The 27,912-nt window shown below is 43.2% G+C and overlaps 1 protein-coding gene across 1 annotated transcript; it reads right to left on the bottom strand.

The window, feature by feature from the left end:
- Nucleotides 1–257: 257 nt before the first annotated feature.
- LOC117749913 (polycystic kidney disease 1 like 1) lies at nucleotides 258–27,195 on the bottom strand. The gene is made up of 53 exons (XM_034560732.1): nucleotides 27,131–27,195; nucleotides 26,745–26,917; nucleotides 25,626–25,787; nucleotides 25,205–25,527; nucleotides 23,070–23,754; nucleotides 22,223–22,388; nucleotides 21,818–22,057; nucleotides 17,833–17,965; nucleotides 17,527–17,730; nucleotides 17,234–17,415; nucleotides 16,937–17,140; nucleotides 16,636–16,799; nucleotides 16,427–16,528; nucleotides 16,154–16,216; nucleotides 15,854–16,078; nucleotides 14,678–14,857; nucleotides 14,502–14,579; nucleotides 14,055–14,197; nucleotides 13,646–13,766; nucleotides 13,394–13,523; nucleotides 12,965–13,157; nucleotides 12,748–12,804; nucleotides 12,317–12,646; nucleotides 11,954–12,211; nucleotides 11,767–11,880; nucleotides 11,505–11,653; nucleotides 11,252–11,352; nucleotides 10,345–10,543; nucleotides 10,139–10,222; nucleotides 9,659–9,866; nucleotides 8,616–8,722; nucleotides 8,354–8,453; nucleotides 8,131–8,259; nucleotides 7,854–8,027; nucleotides 7,563–7,749; nucleotides 7,231–7,325; nucleotides 6,636–7,123; nucleotides 6,365–6,449; nucleotides 6,023–6,208; nucleotides 5,790–5,908; nucleotides 5,565–5,675; nucleotides 5,379–5,487; nucleotides 5,100–5,165; nucleotides 4,577–4,656; nucleotides 4,214–4,442; nucleotides 3,603–3,707; nucleotides 3,110–3,250; nucleotides 2,712–2,846; nucleotides 2,009–2,221; nucleotides 1,704–1,862; nucleotides 1,239–1,400; nucleotides 1,025–1,122; nucleotides 258–890 (listed from the first exon to the last, which is right to left on the bottom strand). Exons 1-53 carry the CDS (start codon nucleotides 27,193–27,195, stop codon nucleotides 554–556), a joined length of 9,051 nt encoding a protein of 3,016 aa, XP_034416623.1. The 3' UTR covers nucleotides 258–553.
- Nucleotides 27,196–27,912: the final 717 nt, after the last annotated feature.

A 27,912-nucleotide genomic window follows, 5' to 3' on the forward strand; every position in this document is an offset into this window, starting at 1 on the left:
ATTTGAGATATTTTGATAGCAAGTCAGTATCATAAATACCAATATATAGAGGGTATATCCTATATTAACGGTATTCTTATTTAAAAAAATATTATTATTATTTGCAAAAATTGTGCTATACAAATCAGATATATGGAACTTTGACGCGTTAATAAAAATAAACTTAAGACAATATATTTTGGATTGACAGGTTGCAACTTCAATAAGTTAAAGGATCCCTTTATTTGGTGTACAACTCAATGAAAACATAGCTGGCGCTCTTAAGGAATCTAACTAAAATACATTTATTCTTACATTTATTTATGCATTACAAAAGGTGTGTTTTTGTTTTATAAACCATTGAACTAAACAAGTCATGAAACAACTAGTTATGCAGTATTATATCATAAGTATCAAACATTCTTGGAAGATTGGTTATGTGATCTAAGTAATATTATTTGCTAATTAAGCAGATGAATAAGATGATTGGCACACACACCGTACAATACAGTAAACCTTAATAGAATAGGAAACCTTGCAATGGTTGTTCCATCAACCATTGTTATCTGGGACCCTACTGTTTATCTGGCATAACGCTTCCAGACTCCTGGTGGACTAAAACTTCCACCACAACCTCTGTATGTGTGGACTGTGTTTTAGTTAAGCAGCAATTGTCATTTGTTTGAGTCCATTCATTAACGGGCTTCTCCTGAGTATTTTCTGTCCTGGTGCGTGATGTTGACTCCGGGAGGAAAAGGTGGTTTGGTGCCTTTAAATATGTCTGGAGCTCTCTGCCTTTTAGGCTTTCTTTGGCTATTGTGTCAGGTTGTTGTGAAGCATCCCATACCACAACAGAGGAGGAATGGACTCCCCTTTGGCCCCTCTGCAGCATCTCCACTTTAAGCTTGGACCTGGTAATTCAGTGTCATACAGAAAAAAAAACATGAAAATTCTTCTTTCTTTTTTGACACCTAATTGAAATATATTTTCAGTTTACTGTAATTCATGATATGTACATGCTGCAGTATATGCTACATGTTATTACCTGAGCAGGTGAGATTCTGGTACGGTCTCTCCATGGCCACTGACATCTGTCTGATCGTGCATCATCGCCCCTTCTGTTTTTCGTGTTTTTACACAGTCCTGTAACAGAATCATACTGTTTTAAAAATAGTGTATTGTATGTGAGCAGGTATGTACAGTGTATGGGTGCATGCACTGTGTGTGTCTTTTCTTCATGGTTCTTTTATCTAGCTCACCTGTGCATCCGTGTCGGAGGGCTCCTGTCGGATGACAGTACTGTCCTCCTCCCTGTAGTGATGGGCTTTGGGTGGCGGAGGGGGGTGCAGACTGCTTGAGAGGGCATTGAGTCTGAACAATAGTTCATCGACCAAGCTTTCAAACTCTTCAAAGAAATAAGTCTGAAAAACCAGAGGGCAAAGTTAATGTAAACTCTACAAATGTAAGTTGGTGGTGTAATGTGTAATATTGAGGTAGGATAGGAGGCTACAGGACGTACAAGGAAAAATGTTCTTCACAAGCATTGCCAATAGCATGAGATATTAATCCAGACCATAATCTCAGACGTTCACACCAATATAATTTGGACAATTAAATATATTTAAAATGATACACAGTAACTTTCAAATCTCCAACATGTATTTTCTCAATAAAATAATCTCAGTTTGATAGTTTCATGGACAGAGCAACTTTTTTTTCCTCACCCTCCCTTCCACATTTTCAATCCATGCTCGTCTACGCTGCCCAGTGAGCTCAGAGACCCTCCGTCTGATGTAGTCAACTAACTCTGCCACGGAGAAGACATTCCCCCAGCTTTGAGATCTTTTAGCACGTCTGACCAAGGAGGACACCACACCCATCACCTGTGAGAAAGACAGATGGCGGTTCAAACACAACATGGACTCTGACAGATTGTTTCTACCACTGAGAAGAAGTTGTGCCTTATTACATGCGGCAATCACCATTTTTACAAAGTAAAAGACCCTTTATATGATATATGTATATGTACCACTGCTGTCCACACCACAGAGGACAGATAGAGAACTCCACGGTAAAGGAAATCATGGTCAGAGAGGTGAAGGCCCCAAACAGCCCTGAAACCCCAGCAGTGACAGAGCAAGGTCTGAAGGGAGCGAGGAAGTGAGCAGAAGGCCAGGGATCTTTGTACGAACAGAAGGTTCCCAACGCAGGCCAGCGCCACCATCAGGATAAGACCTGAAATCTAGAACAGAAGACTGAGACATTGAGACATTTTTTGTTCTGTCTAGTCAAAAAATGCTACTTTAAGAGGGTGAAAATCTAGAAAAAGAATGTCAGCATGTCACGTGTGGGAAGGACACAGAAAACAAACTGCACTAATGAGATGCACAGAAATTGCCTGTACAATTTCCATTCATTTTCCAAGTCCAACTGGACAGGAATGCAGAATATTAATAGGGCTCATGACAATCAAGCAGTTGATAGTTGTTATCATTATGTTATCATTGCCAAAGAAAGGGTGTTACACTGTAGTGTATGAAAGCACAACATGTGGAATACCACATTGATGGTTTTATTACTCGATCTGATGATCCAGTCGTATGTGACTTGAAGACGTGTCACCTGTACCTGTGAGCTATTTGTTCAAACAATACGTCAATAGGTAACAATTAGAATGGAATGAAGACCTTTCCTAACTCGTACGAGCAGACGTGTTGCAACAAGGAGATTACCGTCGGCCAGAAAAGGCTGGAGAGTGACCGGGTGAGGAGTGCAGCAGAGGATGCCAAGGTCCTGTTCACCCTCAACATAGTGCCACACTTCATGGTGAGAAGAAGGAGCGTAATGCCACGCAGAGTACGAACATACTGCAGACACAAAATACTTCTTAATCATTGCTGTCGTTTTTTTTTTAAAAACCACACTATAATCTCTCTAAAGGACTTTTCTACCAGTTAGTTGTATGTAATGTCATTTATTTAGTCACATTGTAATTATGTTAAATACTCAGAATGATCTCTTTAAAAGATGATGCTCTCTCATGTTCCCGTGTTCAAATAAAGCAGGGGAGGCAGTGAACTGCTTTCTCAACAATAAATATTTGTTTTCCCCGTCTCTTTCTTTCTCTCACTTGTTCCGAGCTAGCCTGCAGGCTGACATCAACATGTCCCGTGTAGTTATGTCTCTGGAGCAGCTCCACAACCTCAAAGATAATGGTGGAGTGATAGATGTAATAAACATAGTACAATAAAGATACCGTCAGCAAACTGACCTGCAAAACAGAGAGAGAGAGAGAGAGCGTGAGGTATATTTCTATAGCAGTAAAAGTATAATCAGGTGCATGTCATACAGTTGAAACCATGATGTGTGCTTTGACCTACAAACTTCCCCGGTGTGTTGGTTTAAGAGCTACAGGTTACTTTACCCTTTAAGCTAGGGCATTGTGATCTTATTTGCATTGGTGTGTGGCCGAGTGTGTCTGCGTGCCTGTGCAGGTTTCCATGTGCCAACTGTCTTTTCAAGCTGTGTGCAAGTCTTTTGATATTTGTTTGTAATTATAATGATATTCATATTTTTAAATATAATATTAAATGTATGTGTTTATACATATGTGGACGACTCACTTCCAGACAGTTAAAAGGTGTCCTCCAGTATCCCATCAGCCCTTGCTGCCCTATAGCGTACACTTGATTACAGAGCTGCAGCAGAGACAATATGAGGAAGAGGAGCTGGAGGGGAAGAAGAAAATACATGCGGTTTGTCCCAATAGCAATCAGTAAATGAAATGCTCTGACAAAAAAAAAAATAATAATAATAACAACAATGTACGTCCTACTTGCACTGTACCTGTGCAGTCGTACACATGCTGCTAGCTGCATGAGCGGTGATAACTAACAATGGCCATGTTGATTGTTTACGTTCATTGTGATCATTTTGGGAGTGGCTTTGCAGCTTTTTCAGTTGGCTCATTAAAAAAAATCTAGCGTGCTAGTTTCTCAAGATTACCATCCCTAGCTTTAAGGCCTTTGACAAAAACGGACCTAAGATCTCATGAGAGTGAACAGTGTTAATCCAATGTTAGTGTTATTCAGTGCAATGCTGTGTTTGTTTTGTCTTTTAAAAAGCAACTCAATCAACAATATGTTGTTGTGTACATTTGTAGAGTTTGCTTCTTCAGCGGTTTAGTGTCTTTATGGTGTTGAAGACTAGTTTTCAAGCCAATGTAGCATGTTACCTGGCACACCATGACAACATAGTCCCACACAGCAGGAGTGTGATACAGTGTAACTGAGTGGACTTTGGCAGAGGGCAGCAGGACGCCGGTTGGGCTCTGCTCTGAGAGCATGGTCACGCTGGTGAACAAGTTGGGGGCGGGGCTAAACAAGGTGAACTGGACAGACACAGTCTGTCTGCAAAGCCAGCCACCTGAATGCAGCAGCTTCAGTTTGGACGCAGCATTAGACCTGGAGAGGAGCAGAGGACAACGGAATGATGGCGTGACAATATTACCCACAATACCGCAGAAAACCATTTCAGCAGAAATCTCATGAGGAAAAACTAAAATATCAATCATTTCTGCCGTTTGTCCGTCTCTTACTTGGTGTGGCCTAAGCCAACTGTAGTACTTGGTCCCAAGTAGCAGCCCAGGTGACAACATGTCTTTGGAGGCACTGAGACCTGAGTAGTCATGGACCGTCAGAGTACACAGTGACAGAGTCAGAACAAATCAGAAATCAAACATGATGATTCTAGTAACACAATGGTAGCGTTAATAAACACAGTGCACAATAATTCATTCATCTCTAAATTTAATAAATGCTAAACCTTGACAGGTATTGAAAGTTATCACTGGACTACTACAGTATATCTGTTTGAGAAACAGTGCACTCTACAGGAGGAGTTAGTGCAAATTCAATGATGTCTTGTAGGATGTGCTGGAATAAAATATTATGTTCTTTAATTATTATGGAAAACTATTACCAAGCTTTGTTTTCAATGTGTGCAAAATCAGAATAGTTTCAAACATATATGTTGATGGTGCATACTTGTAAACATTTTAATTGCGGTTATATCAGTAGTCTGATACCAGATGGAGAGGCATGTCTCCTTTTGTTACCCACTTGACCCTGAAACGAGTTGGACACCTCCATCTTCCTCAGGACTGGCTCTCCAATCAAGATGTGAGACTGTTGGGGAACATTTGGTTTGGTTTCATCATGACGAAATACAAATTGAGATTTTTCCTTCGAAAGGGACATTTCTTCAGTGGGTATCGAGACTTACACACATGGTCAAGGTAAATCCTTTTCATTGAATTATATTGGATGGATAAATCTTTTTCATTGTATTTTAGAAACCTTCGTGGAGGGGTGAATGACTGCAGAACATTTGTAGCTTACCTCAGTTGTGGATGATGCGTTCTTGTACAGTAAAGTAAGGAGACTGCTCTGTGCCCACTTCCACCAGTGCTCGTGCGTTTGTATAGACATAAAGGCATCACCATGGCCACTGTTGAAAGGTAAAGTAGGACTGTTGTGTCGGACAGCAACAAGTACAAAGGGAGACAGCATGCGTGTGCAGGTTACCTTATGAACTGTGTTCTGACAGCTTTATTAAGGTGGTAATGGTCAGTGAATGAGGCCCCATAACTCATACATAGCATCAGGAGAAGCATGGAGCCACAGAGTGATAAATCCCTGGATGACAAGAGGGAGGAGAGAAAATTCCTGCCACAGTTTTAAATCATATACCAACAGGTGCACACATACACAAACACACACACACACACACACACAAACACACACGCACACCTGAGAGTGGAATGGATGAGTGTCTCTCTTCTTTTCTTTCCACAGGTTTTCCTCAGCTCTGCTGGAGTTGGTGGGCGCACAAGACGGAGGTACCGGGCTCGCTGACGAGCTCCAAGCAGCTGTTCATCAGAGACAATTCACTTTACGAAGCTAATAATAATACTTTAATAATAATACTTTTAATAGAAACTAAGAGACGAGAACAGAATAAAATAGGATAGTCTGGCCACAACCTTTTCAAGGTATGAGCATCTTTCCTGTGGAAAAGCAGATGTCCCGAGCTGCTCTGCTGGTTGCTGAGCACCGCTGTGGCTCCACAGTGTTGGAGTGTCTTTCTCAATCTCTCTTATACTGAAGAAGCTATGAAAGTCGGATCTTTTCCTGTGCCAAAAGGAAACACTCACTGCCACTGAAAGAATCTGGAAAAGGAAAATAATGTTTTTATGTACAAAGCAAAACCTTAAATGTAGGTAAGAGTAAATTGCATTTCTCTTCTATGTAATTCTACTTCAGGATTGAGGTGTACATGTTTCTTTATGTGAAATACAGTTTAGAAAAGGCTGGAATTTGTTTACCACGGCTGGCTGGATGAGGAAGATGCAAAACATGAGAGAGAAGAAAAGAGAGTGTATCCACAGCAGAACTTTGCTGCTGCTGAATCTGACACAAGAAAACACAGTTATCTTTTTGAATCTGAGACATACAGTTATAATACGAAATATACATACGTACAAAAAGTAAATATTAAAAATACATAAATTAAGTATAATCCACACCACTGGCTTCACACTTGACCATTCATACATCTTCCTAAACATCAATGTAATGCCATCGCACATCTACTACCTCAGTCCCAGCAGTGCAGACAGCACGAGGCAGGAGAGGGACCACAGCAGACACAGTGTCCAGGCCAGATAGTGACACCACTGAGATAACGGTCTCAATCCGCTCCCTTTTAGCCTGCCAGCGTTGTGTGCTGGTGCCTGGTGATAGCAGTCTTCCTCAAAGCTGCAGTCCAATGAAAACTTCCCTTGATGATCTTCTTCCTTCTGAATAGCATGACCTACATCCCTCATACCGGACAAAAGAGCTCTCTGGGTTCCAGGAAACCTGCTGCTTTCACTTAAAAGATCTAAGATCTCTTTTTCCCGGGGGGCTTGATCAACATTGTTCCTCTCCGTAATCAGCAACACATTTTGAAGCGTTGGCCTTATGTAGTTCTTAACTTCAAGAGAGTCCTCTTTTCTTGTGTCTACATCTGATTGGATTTCAGGTGTATTACCTGTGCTTTTATTTTCCAGAATAGTAGTGGACACTGACAGCAGGTCTGGGCCCTACAAACACAAGAGGAAGGGTCAGATAGGCATGATGGAACATGTGAGAACAAAGACAGAGAGAGGGAAAGAGAGAGAGAGAGAGAGAAAACAGAACAAGATGTAACCTGGTGTTTCTTCCTCCAGGTGTCCTGCGCACACTGCTGAAGACCACTCCAATAGAGATGGGGCTTGAACACACTGTCATTTAATGAAAGGGCATCTGTCACGAGACAAAAAAAGATTAAATAAGGGAAATGGGTGTGAGGAGACAAGAAAAGAGAAGAAGAAAATGCATAAAGAGTAAATATAAAATAATGGATAAAGCAGATTCATTTTGTAAAATTCAAATTGACAGATGTAGATTGACATTTTGATGTGATCTTGGTAGGCATTATTTTCATTGCCCATTCCTAAGAAAGAAGAGAAATGATGTGTTTAACTTCATTTAAGTACAAACCTCCAAAAGGGTCCTTGTCCCTCCGTCTCCCCTCCGTGTGTTGGACTACTGACCCCATCCGCTTGACCTCACGCAGTCGGAACAGGAGAGATACAATCACAGCTGCAGGCGACGCTGCCGCCACACTTAATACTCCGGTTGTCAGAGAAATAGCTGACAGATCTATAATGCCCAGCTCGAATGGCAACTGCAAACAAGGGATCAGGAGCAACAGCATTATGGGAAAGATGCTTTAAAACTCTCATGAGTCAAGTTTCAAACTCGGAAGTTTTGTTTTGTTTTTCAACCTACCCGATTATTCATTTGTGATATGATAACTGTGTTGACACACGCGTATCCCAACAGTAGCAGCAGGCTCACGCTAAGTCTCTGAGTGTGTGTGAACGCGTTAGGGCAGGGGCAGCTGTACAAAGACATCCAGATGTGGTAGTCGGCCATGTAGTCAGAAAGCTTAAGACGCAAAATCTGCAAGTATACAGGTGGAGGTCCAGGACCACGTGGGAGAAGAGATTAAAAGATGTTTGTTCTTTTGTAACTGAGTGTTCATATGTGTACCTGAGCGCTCTACCTTAGCGAAGCCGATTCCATGAGTGCAAACTCGCAGCATTCTCTCCACCCGGCCATCAGCTTTGTTCACAGCCAACCAGCACTGACCCACAAAGAGCCAAGCACGTGCTTTCACATGCCCTCTGCTCACCTGCATTACAAGGAGACAGAAAAGCATCTCGATGGTGAAAGTCCACACACAGAAGAAACAACACATTTACAAACACTCAACAGGTGGCCTTTACCTCGAATACCTCCACTTGTTTGAGGTACCAGTTGGTGGAGGGTCCAGAGTTGTCATGCCAGATGTGAACCCCCCACACTGGGCCCAGGCTGTCTGCTGCACTGTGGTGACAGAGACAGAGTTTATGAATGAGCAAACCAGACGGAAAGCTACTTTACGTATTGTAGTAAAAGTGTTCCGTATCGTGTATTGATTTTAGGTGAAAAAAAAAAATTAACACCTTATTATTTTGTCGTGTTGAAAGTAGGAGATAGTTGGATTACCTTAATATAAAGGTGTCTTGAGAGTTCCTCCTGAACAGAGCACATCCTGGGACTTGTAGTTCACTTGTCTGTGAAAACCCATCTTCACCATTCAGCACTATGTAAACCTGAAAAACAAGGTTTCCCAAACACATTACGACAGGAATTGACTTTTATAAGGACACCTCAGTTTAATTCAAATCTGGAAACCAACCCATGCACACTTCAATAGAGGTTGAACACTGCAGTTTACAAGTCAGGCCATTGATGTTGCTATTTTAAAAACTTTCATTAGAAAATATCCTTAAAAAACATAATTCAAACTAGTGCACTGTCCATGGATGCTTGGAGGTATTTTGACTTCTCAAACGCCTCTTGAGTGACCGGTCTTACACGTAAATAACAAGAATGAGCGAAACGTGTCGGACTGCATCTTGCTGTTTAAACGGGTTAATCAGAATGAGGAATGTGTCTCCATTGGACGAGGGCTCAGGGTGAGAGTGGAGGAGTGATAGGGAACACTCTCACTGAGACAGAGCAACAAGGAGGAGGTTCAGATTGAGATTCAGGGTCTCAAAGCAGCCAAACCAACATCACAGCAAGAGATTGAAGCTGGAGCGAGAGAATACAGGTGACACACACGTCACAAAACACAGACCGATTGTCATTTAAATCTGTTTTAGTATAGATAAACAATTACTTTGTGTGTTACAGTTTCCCTATTTAGTCAAACTCCAGTCCAGATTAAGATACAATGTAATATCTTAGGTTTGCAGTGTGTATCTAGTGAGATTAAGATCAAAGATTCATGATAAAGCTTTTCGTATAAAACCTACGATACATAACATTAATTAAGATAAGACAGTTGTAGAGTGATACATAAGAAGAGGATGTCATATTTACTCTTTTAGTAGCACAACATCATACTATGAATCCATCCATGCACCAAACCTCATCACCAAAATCCTACCAAACTTTATATGTCAACATGAAACCACTTTCAGGAGCAGTTAAAAGCAATGTGACAAATGCTGCTGTTTCAAAGAAACCAACAACGATCTCACCTTTGCACTCATGCAGGCTGCAGAGCAGAGGCCAGTGTGGATTGTAACAGCATACAGGTACGGATCACCTGGAGAGTTGTCAGAAAGGTAGTGTATTCTCTGGTTCGCCTCAGAGACAACGTCAGCTCTCTTACACACCACCAACCCCGGGATGTACAGGCATACGCAGAGCACCAGCACGCCCAGCACAGTCAGATCACTGGACACACTAAGGCCACAGAGAGGGAGAGAGAACAGGATGGTCGGGTGAAGCAAATGTCTGTTTCTCAAATACGAAGAACATGGAAAACTTTTATCTGTTATTTTTGTTTTTTTTACATTTTTAAAATTAAACCCCAAATGAGTATTATTCCATATGTGTGGTACTGGACCATGTGCTCCAACATCCAAGGTCCAAATTACAGATGCAGTATTAGTAACCGAGAGACTTTGTTTTCTCTGGTTAAATACATCATGCAAGTCTGAGCAGGGTTAGGTCACCTTAGGGACGGGTCCAGATCCGTTGTGTCATGGCTGCTGTGGATCTGCTGCCGCACCACAGTCAGCGGCCTCAACTGGTGACAACTGAGACAAACAGTGAGCACAGACAAGCAAGAAGTGATTCATTTATGGTAATGATCAGTTACTTCTGACATGTGTGTGTTTCTTATGTTCTCATGCCCACACACACTTAATCCCTTTCTTACCTGCAGTTGACTGCAGTAGCTGCATCTGCTTGCTGCGTGCTGCAGCCGAGGTGTGTCCAGGCCCCCTGGTGGCCGTCCCAGGACAAACACAGGCTGCTGTCCACTGTGAGACTGTAGCGGACTTGTTCACTTAGGTACTTGTGTCTTGGGGTTTCCCCAAAATCAGCATTCAGCAGGGCCAGGTGGCCAACCCCTGCAGCTAGAAATGTAAGGATTTTGGCAATTCAGATTTTTGAAAAGTACAGAGAGTACATTAGAAACTTCAAAACATGTAAGTTTTAGATGGATGAATAGAGTACTATATCAATCCCAGCGGGAAATGGTAGACACTTATTAATCATCATTGATAAGTTAATGTTAGTCAGTTATTAAATGCTCATTGTTTTATTGTGTCATATGTATTTTCTTGTAGAGTTTCTTGGACCCTATCTAGGAACAGCATTGCAAATTAGCTTAAACTAGAATGTGTTAATCATGATGGCATTGGCTCACACTGTATACAGGTCACTTTGAAAATAAATAAATACAAAGTCCTGTAATGAGTGGTCTGACTTAAATTTCACATTATGTGCCACATACGTTTTTACGTTTGTTTAACAAATTGCTAAAGCCCTGTTTATTCTGTTTCAAATCTGTATTTAAAAAAGAAAAACCTTTTTGTGTATAATGAATTTGATAGATTCGCTCTAGAACGATTGGTATCTAACTAGATGTAAACAGTGGGAGTAAAAAGGAAACGTAACAAACAGAATAATTAATCTATAATCAGCATCATTTGTTATTGGTATTAAGTAGTGAATGACTCTCTGTTTACTCTCTAATATGATCAGAACACCAGTAAGTTAACAGATGGAAAGACCAGGAGGGGGAGCTGAAAACTGAAAGATGGAATCAAGACATTACTTACCACTGAGGTAGGATGGAGGCAGAGTGAACCGTGTGGCGTTGCTCTCCCAGTGGTGAATCTTGTGCAGATGGTGCATGCTGGGAGTCGGCCTCTCAAACATCCTGTCACAACAAAGACTCTCGGTTTGGTTTTGTGTCACAATCTTGCCGTTTACTCCAAAAACTAATGAAAAGTATCACATTGTGGTATTACGTTGCTCTAACTATCATATGATAATGAGTATAACACCTACTCCATGCCACCCCAAGTCTACCTGAAGAGCAGCATGATGGGAAACACCTTGTTGAGCGGCTGCGTGAACACCACACTCAGCTGGATGGCCTGCCGCAAGTGCTCCTGGGTAATGTTGAAGGTGTGGTAGTTGATCTGGCTGCATAGGAGGACGTACCCAGGCTCAGAGCTCTTCTGCAGAATGGATGTGATCACATGGTCACCTCCTCTCATTGAACAAGTTGCTCCTACTGTCTTGATATGATGCATATGGACTCAACAGAAAAGAAGAAATAGTGTCGTACGTTTCGTGGTGGTTGTTGCAGCTGGATGTTTATTGGCTGAATGAGGGAGCGAACAGGGATCTTTCTCTTCGAGCTGCACTTGTAAAGACTGAGGTCAACCACTGGTCCACTCAGCTGGAAATCAGCAGAGGAAAATGAGAACAATGCCTTGCTGTTTATTCACTAAGTGTCATCATATCATGCTCACCGTTTCAGGATAGTAGGCCCAGGTGTAAGGGCTGTGGGTGAGCTCGGTCAGCACGCTGAGCACACACAGCCGATGCGGTCGGCTTTCAGGATCTCTACTGCGATGAACAACCAGAAGCTGGATCAGGGAGTCGGGCATGTAGAAGATGGTTGAGCCACTTCTGAGGACTGTGGAGGTTTGGTTGAGGTATGCGACATATAAGGCGATAAGACCAGAGCCGACTCTGTGCTCATGGGCCTCATGGGACAAGATGTACTTCTGGGGGGAAAAAACATGACATTTGAGGGATAAATGGAGCTACAAATATAATAACATGCCAGTTCATGAGAAGTTATGAACAAGACCATGTTTGTCTTCTCTCACCAGCATCAGGTCTGAAGCAGTCTGGAGAATATCAGCTACAAGCTGCAGCGCCTGCTTTGTTGAAATCGGTAATCCTTGGTCCATGGAAATACCACTGAGTGAGTCTTGTATTTCATCATGTGGGTCTGACTCTAATGTCTGTGTAATGTCACCACTGGTGGACATTTCAGGTGTGAAGTCATGACTAGTGAGAGCAGCCTGCAGGCTGCGTGAGAGCAGGGCCACCAGGGTGTTGAGGGTCTTTTGAGAGTACCAGACGGGAGCACTGGAAAACAGTTCGGAGATGATCTGAACGTGGACCGCCACTCGTCTTGCACTCGCTAATGTCACCTAAACAAGATTTAGAGTTGTATAAAGAAGAGAAAATCATCTTTCAGCATGTATTCATCAGTGTCCCTTTGCCAATGAAAGTCAACAAACCTTCCACCTACCTGACTCGTGACTTCTAAAAGGTTTTTCAGAATGCAGATGTTGTCCACCATTGATACCTAGAATTAAATGTTATTAAAATGCTAGAAAACGTTGGAAAGCTATAACGAAATCTAACTCCGACTGAGTAGAAAGGATTGATTTGTTGAAATCAAAAACCGTGGTTGTATTAATCTTAAGTTTTAGTATAGGTCTGTGTGTGTGTGTGTGTGCGTGTACCTGTCCACTTCTCTCTAGTTCACACACCGTGCAAATGAGCACGTTGCGTGTGCGTTCCTGTGCGCGTGTGTCGGCCTTCGCGTCGAGGCTGAGTCTGTTGAGGATGCTGGAGAGAAGACTGACGTAGTTACGAATCTCCACACTGTTTCCAAGTCGCACCAGAGCTGAGAGGTTTCTCAGACCTGACTCGGAACTGGAGAGAAAGAGATATGACTGACACAACAATATACTGTGTAAATAGTAAGATAGTAACTTGTTAAGATGTACTGTAAAACTATTGTGGCAACACAAAAGAGTATCTATCTTCTGCAAAGACTATTATACATTGTACTGTAGTGTATAATATATACAAAGAACCCCTCTAACAATATCCTCCAACATACACATAACCATAACCCTGACTTGATGTGATGGCATGGTGATTCTTACAGCTCCAGGTCAGGATTAAGATGGGAAGAAGAGGCATCTCTGAAGAAGCTTGGTTGGACTCGGACGGTGACGGGACAAGGTTTAGAGGCCGCCCCATACATGCTGCTTTTGATCTCTGTGTAAATAGTTACTACAGAAAGAAAAATCAATCACTCAATGAGTGAAAAGGGACTCTCAGCAATACGTTTTCATGATAAAGCATCCTTGTGTACTACAAAAGGTATAATTCAGCGTGTGCCTGGATGAGTTTACCTTTATGGTCATCATTGGGGTCACCAGAAGGAAGGCTGAAGTAGTACTGGAAGTCTTTCCCCTTATACAGTGTCCTAGGAGGTCCGTCTCCCACACTGACACTGTACTCGTACAGTAAGTCCTTGAGCACACACGCATAAACATGGCATGCATGGAACAGTGTGAATAAATCAAAGTTGGAGTTAAACACATTCGTTTGTCAAGTTGCTTTTTTCTGTGTATGTGGATTGATGCAAAAAAAAGGGAGCCAATAATAAGTGAACTCTAATATCAAAAGGAAAAAATTATAAATGCAGTGTCAAACTTGTCTTAATTCTTTTCCTGTACAAGAAAAGAAATCTTGGAAATGGACTTGCATTCAAAGGTAATATAATGAGAGTGTGTGTTTACAGTATGAGACAGTAAATACCTCTTTCCCTGAGCTGCAGAAGATGCTGAAGTGTGTATATAATTCCCTCCCTTTGACTGGTTGCACCTGGCATGTCACACCTTTTGGAGCAGAGTTGGTTTTTATGAATAGCTGAGTCCGGCCCAGAAAACCGTCATGAGATTCTGAGTTGAAAAAGGCAGCAATCCCATTAGCATCAAGATCCATCCATTAAATTTTCACAGCACAGGTCATTATGATTTTAAGTTTAGACACCGCTGTGGTCACCAATCCAGAAAAACAATGTGTGCATCACTCTTACAAGAGAAGTACAACAATTAATAACGTTGTTATTAGATTTTACACTAAAAAGAAGATACAAATGTAAATGCACTGTAGCAAATGTGAGGATGAATAAGGAAAGGTAGCTTCTGTGACAATGCACATTGCATTTTGGCAAACATGTCAGTTTGTGGTTGTGAAACTTACTGGCAGTGATCTGCAACATGTATCTGCTCCCAGGAAACAGACTGAATGGTCTGAAGCGGAGCAAAGGGGAGGAAATGCCTGGAAAGATGGAAAGAGAGAGAAAATGGTGTTTAAAAACTGAGATGGAGGGGATAGAGAGATGAAATCTGTGTCTGTGAGTGTCCTGAATAATGTACCCGTGTCAGTGTAGGACTCAAAAAGGCCTCTGTTTACTAGGTCTCTGGGTAAATCGAGCAAAACTGGCTCCTGGATCACAACGGATGGTCTGGAATCCATCAGATTATTCCCCTCGTCGTCAGGTAATGCTGGGTCATGAAATGAATCATCTCCTGGACTGAAGCTCTCACCATCCACACCTGGGAATAACATGCATGTGATTAACACACAACCTCCCACACTAACAGTTATTTACAAACGCAGAGATGTACTTCACCCGTGGGTCTTCCTGCTGAAACACCTGGGTCTCCTTCCTCTGCGCTCATCAAGGGAACATCATAATCTGAATATGTCATAGGATCAGCTTTAATGCACAATACAGTTGGGCTAACGTGAGATGCTGAAAAGTACATGTACATATAGGTGCTAATGTAATTGTTTAGTAGCAAGTTAGCTATATTAACGTTATAATTCAGTGTTGTGTTTACAGTTTGTTTCCGCTGCATAATTACATAATTGATGCAGGTTTCAAGACCCTAAACAACCATTTGTACACCCACAGGTGTTTTCTATTGTGCCTGATTAGACACCTCTTCTCTGGACTGTGTGGGCATGCCAAACTCTGCTTGATTGACAGCTCCCTCCCCCTCTAGTAGCCGTGTTGGATCTCTAAGAGCGGGACAATTCATTCTTTTTGGTTGTTTGCGTAGTCACATCTTTCACTTAATAAAACCAATACCACAGTGTTGAAGTACTTCTGCATGTAAAAGTAAAAGTATTTTTTCACAATCATATATACAATTATTTGATTATAATTATTGAAGCATTATTGTACAAATCACTTGAATGTTGTAGTTGGTATATGGGTCGCTAATTTCAATTACTTTAAATACTGCTGTGCTGGGTAGCTTGTGAATTTCTTCTAGGGAAATGTTTATTTACAATGAATCTGCGAAGTAACTATATTACTTCAGCTATCAAATGTAATGATGTGGAATATACACCATACAAGTATGTCAGAATTGTCCTTCAGTACAATACTTGAGGAGAGGTCAAGTCAGACAGAATCATTGAAAACCCTTTTAATTTGATCATTCTAAGACCAAATTAAATAATAATTAGATTTTGACTGATGTTGTGTGACCGCCAGATCTAAGAAGCTTCACAGAAAATATTTATGCTCAGTTTTTTCTCACCTTGTTGACCTCCCAAGTCACCGCTCTCCAAGAGAGGAAAATAAAACTCCCAGTCGGCAGAGGAGTCAGAATCAATTGGAAATTCACTGATAACGTCACCCTGGAGAAAGTGGTCTGAATATAGGACGCCACTGTTGTCAAAGGCAAGTGGCAGGTATTCAGTGGAGGAGTACAATGGCTTTGGAGGGTCAAACTCCCCCAGGGGGGGATGAAAGGGCTCCTCTCCTGGACATCAAGAGGAAAAGCTGTACATTATTTTAAACAGTAAAAGCGATCAGCACCATGGCAGTAACAGCTTACCTGGTCCTTCTGTTCTTATGTCCACGAGAGAAGAGATCGGCGAAGGCTCAGGTTCGATCCAATCTGAGCGAGGAGGAAAAGAGGGAAGTCAAGTTTAATGACATGGTGTTATATTCTATTTCAGTATTGCAGGTCTCCTCAAGATCTGTTTTTACAGAGGCAACCACAAGCCGGTCGCTTTTAATCACACACCAGCCATACTAGTTTCAGAGGCATTCTGGCTCAGAATGACAGGAGCGGAGGTATCGACCGTATGGGGGAACTGTGAAGCACCTGCAGCAGGTGGAGGCTGGGTGGAAGTCCCAGGAGTCTGAGTGGCAGGACCCTCCATGATGGTAGACGGAGCACTGAGGTCCACTGTGTAACAAAATGGCACTAGAATAGAAAAGAATAGTGTTAAGGTGATTTATTTTCTTAAAAAACAAAATAATGTACTGCACATGTCCAAATGCATTCATCTTTTCTTTCTTTCTGTTTTGTACCTTCTATGACAGGCTTGGATGATGCATTGACCAGGTACAGGCTCCAGGTGTACTGGATGTGTTCTGGAGAAATATCACAGCCTTCACACAAGGCGCTGACAGAGAAAGACTGATGCCAGTTCACCTGCTCTCCCTGGCACTGAGGGCAGTAAACTGACACCTTCCTGGGTTGGAAACAGTCCGAGACAAAGCAGCAGTCACAAGGCGTATCAAGGTGCAATACACTGTTTGATTAGATGTACTTCATAGCATCCACATTTTATCGGCCCTTAGTCATTTATTTATTTTTTATAACTCTCACCCGATCACATTTGGTGTTAATGTGAGGAAGATCTCTGATGAAGCTGAACGCTCACCGCTGTGGATGTTGAACGAGAACTGGAACTGGTCAAAGTTGTGTTTTAGGAAACTAGCAGGAAATACAAGCACAGGGGACGAAGTGGGAACATCATGGAGGAAACAGGAGCTGGTAATGGTGCTGACGGGTTTACACGTCCAGCTGAAGCTGAGAAGCAAAGAAAATCAGAAACAGTGTTAAGATTGAATGCATATTTGAGTGATACCTTACAACCCTGCATACATTACACTGGTTCTGTACCTGACTGGGTTCAAGGGGAAGTCTGGGTCGTAAGACCTCTGCCCGTCCAGGGTTACCACTGTGTTGTTACGGTTGTTAATGAAGATGTTGGTGCCGCCCTGGATGAAGGCAACAGGAGGGCTCGGTATCACCTGCACTCTCACACTGTAGTTACTGTACACCACACTGCCAGCGACTTGAACCTGCACAGCAATGGTGATTGGAGTCTCAGTTCTGTCTATTCAGGAGCAGGACATCTAGTCCCTGGTCCAGGTTTAAGGGTCAATGTGGGATAGTTCTTGTTCGCTACTTACCCTAGCTATGGCAGTATATGTGTCATAGTGCAGGAGATGGCTGGGCAGCATGAGGCTCTGTCTGCGTGTGTCTACTAGAGGCAAAGGGAAGGCTCGGCCTGCAGAGTCAAACAAGGCCCAGGTGTAATGAAGGCCTCCTGAAATGTCACAGTCAACTTCCGTCTCATAGGTCACTCCCAGATGGATAACCTCATATCTTCGCACCTGGAAGTGAGAAGATGCATAAGATGAGGATGGCAATGTAATTATCTTTTTAGCTACTTTACCACAGTACACAGAGGTAAAGGTTTTGCTGATAAAATGTACCTGTAGTTTTCGAGGCCCCATGTTTTTCACTTGGGGAGGCTGACAAGACCGGTCCACAACAAAGATGTGACCACTTAGAGAGGCAGAACTGACCAGGTTAGACACAGTTACTTCCACTCTGAACTCTCCTGTCCTGCAGGGAGTAAAAACACAAACACACTAAATGTACATATTCTATTTGTTTAACCTGAGAGGAAATTCATGTTTAAAAGTATATATTGGTCCATAACAAATAATTAGATTGATAGCTTGACCAACTAACCTATTTGAGTTAAAAGATATACGATAATGATAGATCGGCTAATAGTCTTTTTTCTCATAAACACATAACATTTACATCGCCACCTTAACGTGGTGGAGGAGTTTGAGTGGCTCAGTGATCCTGGGAGCTATGTTGTCCGGGGCGTCAGCCCCTGGTAGGGTCTCCCAAGGCAAACAGGTCTCGGGGGAGAGCCCAGACTAAGAGCGGTTCAATAAACCCTGATGAATAGCAGCCCACGGATTGTAGCCACCTTGCCCGGACAAGGGAAACCGGGGCACCCTCCCGGAGCCAGACCCAGGAGGGGAGCTCGTCGGCGAGCGTCTGGTGGCCGGGCTTTCGCCCATGGGGCCCGGTCGGGCTCAGCCCGAAAGAACAACATGGAGCAGCTGTCACCCTGTGGACCCACCACCCGCAGGGTGAATTATCGGGGTCGGGTGCTATGTAGACCGGGCGGCGGGCCAGGCGGGAGACCTGGGCGGGCCGATCGCTGGCGGCATAGACTAGCTCTAGGGACGTGGAACGTCACCTCACTAGCGGGGAAAGAGCCGGAGCTGGTGCAGGAGGTGGAGCGGTACCAGCTAGATATAGTTGGGCTCACCTCCACGCACAGCATGGGCTCTGGAACCAAGCTCCTGGAGAAGGGTTGGACTTTGTCCTTTTCTGGAGTTGCCCAGGGTGAGAGGCGCCGGGCGGGAGTGGGGATACTCACGAGCCCCCGGCTGAGCGCCGCTGTGTTGGAGTTTTCCCCGGGGAACGAGAGGGTCGCCTCCCTGCGCCTACGGGTTGCGGGGAGTAAGGCTCTGACTGTTGTTTGTGCTTATGCACCGAACAGCATTTCGGAGTATCCGGCCTTCTTGGAGTCGGTGGGAGGGGTCCTGGAAAGGGCGCCGCCTGCCGACTCCATAGTTCTCCTGGGAGACTTCAACGCTCACGTGGGCAATGACAGAGAAACCTGGCGGGGCGTGATTGGGAGGAACGGCTTGCCCGATCTGAACCCGAATGGTGTTTTGTTGTTGGACTTCTGTGCTAGCCACAGTTTGTCCATAACGAACACCATGTTCGAACATAAGGTGGCTCATAAGTGTACCTGGTACCAGAACACCTTAGGCCGGAGATCAATGATCGACTTTGTAATCGTATCATCTGATCTGCGGCCGTATGTCTTGGACACTCGGGTGAAGAGAGGAGCAGAGCTGTCAACTGATCACCACCTGGTGGTGAGTTGGATCAGATGGCGGGGGACTCGGCTAGAGAGACCTGGCAAGCCCAAACGTGTAGTGAGGGTGAACTGGGAACGTCTGGCAGAGGATCCTGTCCGGGAGGTCTTCAACTCCCACCTCCGGAAGAACTTCTCACAAATCCCGAGGGAGGCTGGGGACATGGAATCCGAGTGGATCTTGTTCAAAGCCTCTATTGTGGACGCGGCTGCTCGGGGCTGTGGCCGGAAGGTCATCGGTGCCTGTCGTGGCGGCAACCCTAGAACCCGGTGGTGGACACCGGGGGTGAGGGTAGCCGTCAAACTGAAGAAGGAGGCCTTTCGGGCCTGGCTGGCCCAGGGGTCTCCTGAAGCAGCTGACGGGTACCGGCGGGCCAAAAGGGCTGCAGCGACGATGGTCGCGGAGGCTAAAACTCGGGCATGGGAGGAGTTCGGGGAGGCCATGGAGAAGGACTTTCGGTTGGCCTCAAGGAAGTTCTGGCAAACCATCCGACGGCTCAGGAAGGGAAAGCAGGGTCTACCCCAGGCTGTTCTCAGCAGGGGGGGGGAACTGCTGACCCGGACTGGGGACATCGTCGGGCGGTGGAAAGAGCACTTTGAGGAACTCCTAAACCCGGCCAACATGTCCCCCGGAGAGGGGGCAGCGCTGGAAGACTTTGGGGTGGATTCACCCATATCCCTGGCAGAGGTCGCTAAGGTAGTCAAAAAGCTCCTTGGTGGCAAGGCGCCAGGGGTGGATGAGATCCGCCCTGAGATGCTGAAAGCGCTGGACATTGTTGGGCTGTCTTGGTTGACACGCCTTTTCAGTGTCGCATGGGGGTCGGGAACAGTGCCCATGGACTGGCAGACCGGGGTGGTGGTTCCCATCTTCAAGAAGGGGGACCGGAGAGTGTGCTCGAACTATCGAGGTATCACACTGCTCAGCCTCCCGGGAAAAGCTTATGCCAGGGTGCTGGAGAGGAGGCTCCGACCGCTTGTCGAACCTCAGATTCAGGACGAACAGTGCGGATTCCGTCCCGGTCGTGGAACAGTGGACCAGCTCTTTACCCTTGCAAGATTACTGGAGGGGTCCTGGGAGTTTGCCCAACCAGTTTACATGTGCTTTGTAGACCTGGAGAAGGCTTTCGACCGGGTCCCTCGGGGTTTTTTGTGGGGGGTGCTGCGGGAGTATGGGGTGCCGGACCCGTTGGCACGGGCCATCCGGTCTCTGTATGCCTGCAGTAGGAGCTGTGTTCGTCTCCTCGGTAGTAAGTCAGACACGTTCCCGGTGGGTGTTGGCCTCCGCCAGGGCTGCCCTTTATCACCGGTCCTGTTCGTGACCTTCATGGACAGGATATCTAGGCGCAGCCAGGGGGCGGAGAGGATCCGGTTCGGGAGTCTCGGGATCGCCTCTCTGCTGTTTGCGGATGATGTGGTCCTGTTTGCCTCCTCGGACCGTGACCTCCAGCATTCACTGGGGCGTTTTGCAGCCGAGTGCGAAGCGGCAGGGATGAGAGTTAGCACCTCCAAATCTGAGGCCATGGTGCTCTGCCGGAAACCGGCGGATTGCTCCCTCCAGGTGGGGGCAAACTGCCTACCCCAAGCGAAGGAGTTCAAGTATCTCGGGGTCTTGTTCACGAGTGAGGGTAAGGTGGAGCGGGAGATCGATAGGCGGATCGGTGCGGCTGCAGCAGTAAAACAGGCGCTGTACCGGTCCGTCTTAGTGAAGAGGGAGCTGAGCCGGAAGGCAAAGCTCTCCATTTACTGGTCGGTCTACGTTCCAACCCTCACCTATGGTCACGAACTCTGGGTCGTGACCGAAAGAACGAGATCTCGGATACAAGCGGCCGAAATGAGCTTCCTCCGTAGGGTGGCCGGGCTCAGCCTTAGAGATAGTTGTAAGGAGCTCGGACATCAGGGGGGAGCTTGGAGTCGAGTCGCTGCTCCTTCGTGTCGAAAGGAGTCAGCTGAGGTGGTTCGGGCATCTAGTTAGGATGCCTCCTGGACGCCTCCCATTAGAGGTTTTCCGGGCACGTCCAACTGGTAGGAGGCCCCGGGGAAGACCGAGGACACGCTGGAGGGATTATATCTCCCGGCTGGCCTTGGAACGCCTCGGGATCCCCCAGAATGAGCTGGAAAGTGCTGCGGGTGAGAGGGAAGCCTGGGTCGGCCTGCTGAACCTGCTGCCACCGCGACCCGACCCCGGATAAGCGGGTGATAATGGATGGATGGGATGGACATAACATTAAAACACACAAATTAGTATCATTTATGAATTGTGACCAAGATTTGTGCTGAAAGGAAAAATGTTACATTTTAAAATAAACTTTTCAGTGGTCTCTGGTTACAAAGTTTCTTATGAAAAAAAGAAAATTCTAAATTAAATCCCTTCGGCATTTCTGCACTGGAATTGTTTACTATATATATCAGCTAACATATACACCAATAACATAAGTCTAGCTGTATTAGAAACATCCACGACCTTCCTAAGCTTCCATAAAGCTAATTAAAAATAATAGGGAACCCGCCTGTGGAAGACATGCTGCTCTGTGCTCTGTCCCAGCCTGGATGAGCCATCTCCAAAGCTCCAGAGGAAGGTGACGTCAGTACCCACATTGAGCCGGCAGCTCACCGCCACCGTTTGGTTCTGCAGGACAGACGCCTGGTGGACCAGCCGGTTGAGCTTCACTGACCTCTGGACTACCAGTGGGAACACATCGGAGGTAAGGGAGGTCCGGCCTCTTGACATGACGACAACTACAGCATACCTACATTGAAGAGAGGGGGGGTAATTGTTGTAAATACTTGCTCATATAAGCTGGCAAAAATACTATTCAGGGAAGGATCTGTCTATACACTGTAGTAAAATACACATGTAAAGAGACAAAGAAGCATGTACGTCATATTTTGAAGAATTCATCTGTGTCTCATACCGGCCAGGTTTGTGGTATCTTTTGGTGACGGTTCTTGAGGTGGTTCTTTCTGATCTTGAGTCTCCAAAGTGCCAGAGGAACTCCACCGCGTCTGCTACTCCAGCCATGGCCAGGAAGGTTATATCTGTATTTGTGGGATAAGCTTGCTTTGCTGCATAAATCCGCACTGTTAGGAGACAAAATAGATATTGGAGCACATATAAATATAAATTATATTTCTTGTAACATTTATTTTTTACAAGGGAGTACAAATGTAAACCATACTTTGATGTTTAATTTTTACTTTTTTATTTATTCATATAAAATTAACCAAAACACTGACGACAAGGAAGATCTTAGGTAGATAATATTGAGAAAAAATATGAAACACAATTTAAATCATAAGCTCTAAACAAAAAATAAATCTATAACTTGAATTGAAATCAAACTTTGCTTGTTCGAAGATATTAAGTGAAAGTCATAGTGATAAAAAAAGAAACAGAAAGCAGGTTAGAAGACAGCGTCAGCATTCATCTACTTGATGATGTTGAAGCTTTCATTCATCTTTGACGGTTTAAAAAGAAAAATGCAAGAAACAAAGCCAGAAAATAATGATAAAACAACTCAGATAAACGTATAATACCTGAATTGATAAAAATCTGAAAAAAGGATTACATTGGAATATGCCACATGAAAAATAAAATTAATTCATTTGAGAAATTTGTCATAATTAAGGATAAAAATGTTTAGACATTGATTAAATCTAAAAACAATAATTTACTTAATATTTACAAGAAAAGAAAATCCCACTTCTTGAAAGAAAATGCATAACAGAGGTGTGTACTGTAAATTAACAACACTTTCTCACCATTGTCAGCCAGGTTGTGAACAGGACTTTGACTCGTAGATGCTTGCCACATTGGATTAATCCTAACTTGTGGTGACGACTTCCTGTTCCCCTCAACAGACACTCTCACGCTTTTGTTCTGAGAAGACACTCGGTTTTCCGCTTGAAGCTCAACCACAACTGTCCCGGTGTGGTCGAAAATCAAAACCACCACCGTGTCCTCTCCTGTAGCGTAGCTGCTGTTGCTGTACAGCAGCGTTGCATTCACCAGCAGAGACACGGTCACATTCGACCCCGCTGTGACGCTAAATGAAACTGGGTGCTTTCGATTTGTCGTGAGCACGCTGGGAACATTCAATAATAACTCTCCAACTGGCTCTTGAACGAGGATGTGTGTGCAGAATGAGGCCCAGCTGATTGGGTTGAAGGCCTTGACTGCCACTTTGTAACGGCCTGCTATTGTAAGAGACACATTCAGGTTCCACTCTTCAGTTCTCCTGCTCATCCCAGGACTATTATCCAAACTGAAAGTCCAAATAACTCCCGACCCCATTCGGCTGGCAGGGCCGACAACCTCCAGGTTGAATTCTGTGTGTGTTGAAACTGCTGACTTCCAACTCCCAGAAGACCTCAGGGCACATATGGAAGTCAGCTGATTCACGGAAACACTACCGCTGAGGTCAGAGACGGCGAGAGGCACGACCACCTGCAAGCACACACACATGCACATTTTGGACATAGACAAATACACATTATACGGATTAAAGGACAAATTTATCATATTTCATATTTCCCTTATTGTCAACAAATCGTATAAAAAGACCAAAAACAACAATGAATTGATTCCTGTGCATTAGAGCTTAATTGTTATCCAAAAGCTGTTGAAACCACACCAATCAGTTGTTTCTAAACAATGAGCATGGGCACTTCAGTTTATATTCCAGACAGGAGTCAGAAGGTGTTGAGAGACGGACTAACAATTGATTGGTTTTGATCTTTTTGTGGGATTTGTTTACAATAAGACACGTTTAAAATATGACCAGCATTATCATTTAATCAATGAGGATGACATTGTCAGTGAATGAAAGCAGATAACTCACAATGTGTATTGTCTCCTGTGTCCATCCGTAGGCACTGGAGGCGTTCACTGACACCGTGTGAACTCCCTCTGAGTCAAAGATCCAGTTCTGGAGGGCATTCATAATTATGTTTTTTTTTTTTATTCATCCGACTTTTTAATTAACAAAAACACATTTTCATCATCCTAAATCGCTATAATCATTAAATATCCAATTGAGAACAATATATTAGTCTTGGTTATCACGCCCTCCTTTTTACTTGGTTTACAATTAATATCGAAGAAACGTACACATCAGGATTTTGCTAAAACAATTGTAAAATAATAATAATAATAATAATAAATCACTAAATAAATGCTTACATTATTGATTAGTTATGATGCTTATGTGGACTGTTCACATTATATGTGTTGACCCTTGACCCCTCTCAAATCAGAAAGGTTAATTATATAAACAGTGTGTGTAAATCTTGATAAATGTTTATTGTTTAATTCTTATTAATGTTGGCTGTTAGTGATGGGTTCTGCTTGTGTTGTCAGACCATAGTTTATGATAGTTTCACCCAAACTCTGCTACATTTCATTGATTGTGTTGACCACAGAGCTATCAGATATTTTCATAATTCTAATTAAATGCACATTTTAACTGAATTATTCTTACCAAACCGACATTCTACACAGGTTGAACCAATCCTGTGTTGTTGTTGTTGATGTTGTTGTTGTTTTTAAAGAAAATATGCAATCCCTACACATTTAAAGATGATAGACTTTAAATAAATAACGGAAGAAGGAACAAAACACCGTTTTTAGCTTGTTATTGATATAATCTTTGGTATAAAAAATTCACAAAGAAGCCAGACTGTAAACACGAGCAAGCTGTCCTTAACATCATTGATTTATTGTAATGTAAAAACATTTTAAAACAGCTATTGTCATTGATCAATGTGCAAAAATTGCCTCAATTAGATTGGACTACAAGGCTTTGTTGTTCCATTTTGGTAAATGTTAAAAGTTCATTGTGGTCAATTAAAAAGACACGATTTAATTTGAGTTACATAGCAGTGCTTATTTTACTTACCACTGTGCTGATCAAACAGTCTGAGTTGGGAAGGCAAACTGTCTCAACACTCTCCATGTTTTTCTCTTTTTTCTTGTGAGTAGTCCACCAAAGAAACTCCACTGTCGGACCGCTGCCAAGTGCTGCCTGCAGTGTGACAGGCTCACCCAGGTATGCTGCCTCCACACTCACACTGCTGCAGTCCTTCTGTGGGAAAGGGATGCAGGGGGGGACACTCAGGGGTCCATGAAGCACAGAGACCACTAAGCCGTCTGCAGAGGGCTGCAAGACAGAGAGGTGGAGGGTGGAGGAGGCTGTTGAGAGGGGGTTGGAGACACTGACGGCTAAACGGAAAATGAGAGAAATGATACATAGAAATACACATTTGTCATTGATTCGTTATTCACCATTTGACTAAATGTGTCTGCTCAAGTTAACTCACTTAGTTCATATTTTCCTGGAGTTTTCAAATTCCAATCAGATGACACAAGAAAGGAGCCGTCATCCAACACGTTGACATTATGTGAACTTTGACCTTTAGGGGTCATTTCCTGAAACTCAACAGTGACATAAGAGAAGTCCTGCTCTCCCAGACCCAGAATCCCTAGAAATTACAGGGAAATGGGAACATTAATACATGGTACAAATATCTATATATATAAATGTGTTTTTTTAAGCATTATTTAAATATACTGATATTATTTTTCTCTGTGCGTTAATATATTCTTTCACATACAAACTTATTAACAAGCACACTCTGAATAATACATTGGTCAGCACAATATAATAATAAAATATTTTCTCAAACATTATCATTATTTTAGAAGTACCTATCGAGCAGTTATTTGTATAACATTGTCATATTTACAAATACATAATTTAAATAATTGATATATATATAATATATGAATTATTGTGATAATTTGGTCAACATTACACATTACGTCTGAAGTTGTAAACAAACAATTATAGAAAAAAAAAGTTCCACTAAAAGATGCAGTGTCATGGAGCTGGTTTCTAGTTCATTTCCAATCGTCATTTATTTGTAATAATAATGTAACCTTTTCAAAGTTAAAATAAATACATTAACACTGACAACACAAATGCTGTCAGAGCAAACCTGAGCATGGATCTTTCTCTAATAATTTAAATAATAATCATTTATAATAATACATAATCAGATATAATTACTATATATATAAATAACATAATTTATTATATTACCATCCATTCAAGCAAAAACTATAATTGAGATTTATTTATTTTTTTACAAAATTCTAGGAAACAGACTATTCAATTCAATTCAGTTTATTTTGTATAGCCCAATATCACAAATTACCGATGTGAGGTCCTGGGACCTCACATCGGATCAGGAAAAACTCCCCAAAACTATGTGAACTAGAAGGAAAAAAAAAGCATTTTCACTTGTCAGCCAAGGGGGAAACATATTTATCAAAACGAGCATCTTTGCCAAGTCAGGCAGTATTTATAACACAGGAGTCAAGCCATGTGTAACTTGAAGAGTCGTATTTCCGAGAACTTGTGTGAAGTAGCAGCTGACCTGTGGGCTGGTTGGGGCGTCCGGCCAGGTTTCCAGAAACCTCCATGACAAAAGTCTTCCCAGCCTGCACTCTTTCTGGAGCCGTAGACAGACGGACGCTGTGCAGAAATGGTCCTTCAGTTCTGTAGAGAGCCACACTTCCATGCTCACCTCCAACAGGCAAGTCAAGGACACTGAAGGAACGAAAAAAGAAAAGATTCACAGTAAACATATCCATCACAAGTCCAACACAAAAAGCTTCAGGGACCACTGACATGCATGTTTCACTCTGACTAAATGTGATGGCAGAAAGGACATCGCAATCCTCCGTCACTTGTGGATGGAGACATGAGAGAAGCCGTGGTTGGACACTGAAAGACAAAGGAAAAGGCAACAGTCTGTCTCACCTTTGTCTTTCTCCGTCATCCTTTGTCCCTCCATTGGAAGACGTGTTGAAACACTCACTGGCCATCAAACCATGTTGCTGGTTGCCACAGTAACAAGCCTCTGAGGTCAACGCTGCAACCTGGTACCTTCAACAACAAATACTGAAAGTTAATGAAATACTGTCTGAGTGCTACATACACATCCAGCTCATCTCAACACACTCAGTATCCATGTGTGTTACACTTCTGTTTTAGGAAGAGGGTGCCTATTGCTGGAAATCTATTGATGCAACTCTTATTCTGCAATAAGACATGTGTTATTGCAAACAAAAACAAAAAAAATACTGGGCTGAGTTATGCAGAACCAATATCTCTGACCAAAGCATGCATTTTATTCTAATGTAAAAGGCCTTTTTGTTATTGAAGAATAATTTTCAGATTTGTTCTATTCTTTTGTTCATCCAGGTCTATACTATTTTTTGTAAAAATGATATTATCCAGTATTTCAGAATAAGAACATATATGCTGCAAAAATATAGGCCATACAGCTTCAATGTTAGAGGCATTTGAGTGAAATAATATGTTTTAATATATAATCGGAGATCACAATTGAGAAAGCACTGGTCCCAAAATTAGTCATTTAAAAAAGGCATATGGTGGACACAAACACAAACCGACTTTAGACTAAACTCAACGCACTCAACGTGTTCTTTCCCAGTTCCCCCCCCCCCAACTTTACCCTTCATCCAAGCAGCGAACCGAGCAGGTTACCGGGTCAAGGTCACGGGTACCTCCGGTTGCAT

This window comes from Cyclopterus lumpus, chromosome 20 (assembly GCF_009769545.1).
Source record: "Cyclopterus lumpus isolate fCycLum1 chromosome 20, fCycLum1.pri, whole genome shotgun sequence".
NCBI classification, from domain to species: Eukaryota; Metazoa; Chordata; class Actinopteri; order Perciformes; family Cyclopteridae; genus Cyclopterus; species Cyclopterus lumpus.